The 2,500-nt window shown below is 50.9% G+C and overlaps 1 protein-coding gene across 1 annotated transcript in view; it reads right to left on the reverse strand.

Annotated features, from left to right (window-relative positions):
• Positions 1–2,500, reverse strand: part of LOC122264773 (potassium channel subfamily K member 18) — a 76,632-nt gene that overhangs the window by 42,982 nt on the left and 31,150 nt on the right. The window contains exon 4 of the mRNA XM_086542944.1: positions 1,092–1,293. Coding sequence (XP_086399070.1) covers positions 1,092–1,293 — 202 coding nt within the window. The remainder of the gene's footprint in view (positions 1–1,091; positions 1,294–2,500) is intronic.

Genomic DNA, 2,500 nt, shown 5'->3' on the forward strand with positions numbered 1-2,500 from the left:
AGGGGGAGGCAGAGGGGAAAAAGAAGAAGGACGGGATGGAATAGGGAAAAAGGGGGAGTGGGAAGAGATGGGGAAGGAAGGGAAGAGGGGAGAAGGGTAAGGGGGAATGATATAGGGGGGAATGGGAGGGAAAGAGGGGAGAAGAGGCGGGAAGGGAGGGGGATGAAGTGGGGGAAGGAAGTGGAAGGGGATAAGAGATGGGGGGAAGAGGAAAGATCAGGGAGAAGGAGGGGGAGGTAAAGATGGGGAAGAGGTGGTGGGGAGAAAAGGGGAGGGGGAAGGGGAGAGGGGTTAGAAGAGGGGGCTTTGAAGGGAGGAGGAGGATGGGAGGAGGGGAGGAGATGGGTATGAAAAGGGGTGGTAAGAGAGAAGGGGGGGAAGGAGCTGTGGAAATGGGGAAAGGGTGGGTGGGGGGAGTGGAGGTGTGAAAAGGTGTTGGATTTTGACATGTATGAATTTTATTTTATTTTTAATTTTCGGTATATCAATATCATTTTTTTTTTACATTCTATCATTATCATAAAAAAAATCTTTCTTCCTCAATGTTTACTCTATCTCTATTTATTCATGTACATTTCTCTCTCTCTGTTTCTCTTTCTCTCTCTCGTACACCCACAACCCCTATCTCCCCTTAATGCCCCCTTCCAACCTCCCATAACCCCCATCCCCAACTTCCACAATCTCCCAGCATACTCACCGTCTCCCAAAGGGTAAAATGGGTAAAAAGTCCACACACGAGGACACCCACAGCACCAATCCCTTCCACAATCCTACCACGACCTCCCAATCGATGAAATCCACGATTCCCATCACTCATTACCCTCCTTCTCTTTACCTCCCCTCCCTCCTCCTCCTCTACAACCCTCATCCCAACCCCTTATCCCATCCCCCTACCCCCCAAATAAACCCATCGACCAGTGATATTCCCACTCATTCTTACAGCCGATTCCACAACCCTTCCACAACCCCTCCCCTCCCCCCTCTCCCCGATCTCTCCCCCGCCCCATCTTACCACCTAAACTTTACCACACACCCCTACACCCCCTACACCCCCCCTACACACACCCACAACCCCCCCACACCAAACTCACCATCTCCCAGTCGGTGAAGTTCCCCCCGCTGTCGCGCTGGTCCCACAGCCCCCGCACCAGCTGCAGCCTCGCCTCCTCGATGTCATGCTTCTCCTCCGTCTCGTGTGGCGACTCGATGGCGATGAAGAGCAGGGCGCCCAGGGCAGTGTAGCCGGCCAGGATCAGGAACATGAACACGTGGGTGAAGCCGCGGCGGGACCAGCTGGTGGGAGATGAGGAACGGTGATGAGGATGGGTGATGAGAGAAGGTGATGAGGAAGGGTGATAAGGAAGGAGATGAGGAGGGGTGATGAAGGTCGAGGAGGGGTGATGAGGGTCGAGGAGGGGTGATGAGGGGCGAGGAGGGGTGATGAGGGGCGAGGAGGGGTTGGTAAGAAAGAGAGGTGGGTAGTGGGGAGATGAGGATGGTAGAGGAGGAGGGTGGGAAGGAAAGAGGGTTGAGGTGATAAGGAGAGATATGAGAGGTGGGGAGGAAAGAAGGATAAGGAGGAGGGTGTGGAGGAAAGTGGGGTGGGAAGATGAGATGAGGAAGGGTAAGGAGTAAGGTGAGGAGGAAAGAGGGCGGGGGTATGGGGAGACGAGGAAGAGTGACGAGGAGGAGTGAGGAGGAGGGTGGGGAGGAGAGAAGGTGGGGTGATGAGGAAATGAGGAGGGGTGAGGAGGGGTGAGGAAGAAAGAAGGGTGAGGAGATGAGGAGGAGTGAGGAAGAGGGTGGGGAGGGTGCAGTGGATAGGGAAAGGAGGATGAGATGAGGAGTGAAAAGGAGCTGAGGTATGGAGTAGGGAAATGAGGAGATGAAGATGGAAAGAAAGGGTAAGGAGTGGAGTGCGGGGATGAGGAGAGGAAGAGGGGCGAGGAGGGTGGAGTGGAGAGATGAGGGAGGAGGGAAAGAGTGGGGAAAACGGGGAGAGGAACTGAGAAATGGGGAGATAAGGAGGAATTGATGGGGAGATGAAAAGATGAGGGGAAAATAGGGGTGAGGAAATGAGGGAGAAAGAGGGGGGTGAGGAGAGTGGAAAAAAAATCAAGAAAAACAGAGGCAGAAGATTAAAAATAAAAGGAAAAGAAAAGAAAAAATTAAGAAGTATTAGAAGAAGAAAAAAAAAAGCTATAAATAAAACAAACAAAAAGACGAGCAGAAATAGGAAGAAGAAGAGGCAGAGGTAGAGGCAGGGGCACAGCCGAGGAGGGGCTGGCGATAATTGGATTCCATTTCAATAGAGGACCGTCGCCAGAGTATAAACAAGTGTCTCGTGACGTAATTTAGTGTTCGTAATCCTCTTCTTTAAAATCTCAGTCTTAAATCCTTTCTTATTCACATATATTAAGTCTAGAATTATCTATAACCTATTCATTATGCTTATTGTTATCTATATTTACTTATTGCTATATTCATTTCCTTACATTAT

The sequence above is a fragment of the Penaeus japonicus genome, unplaced genomic scaffold, assembly GCF_977035675.1.
Source record: "Penaeus japonicus unplaced genomic scaffold, GWHDUDI00000001_assembly GWHDUDI00000013, whole genome shotgun sequence".
Taxonomy (NCBI): domain Eukaryota; kingdom Metazoa; phylum Arthropoda; class Malacostraca; order Decapoda; family Penaeidae; genus Penaeus; species Penaeus japonicus.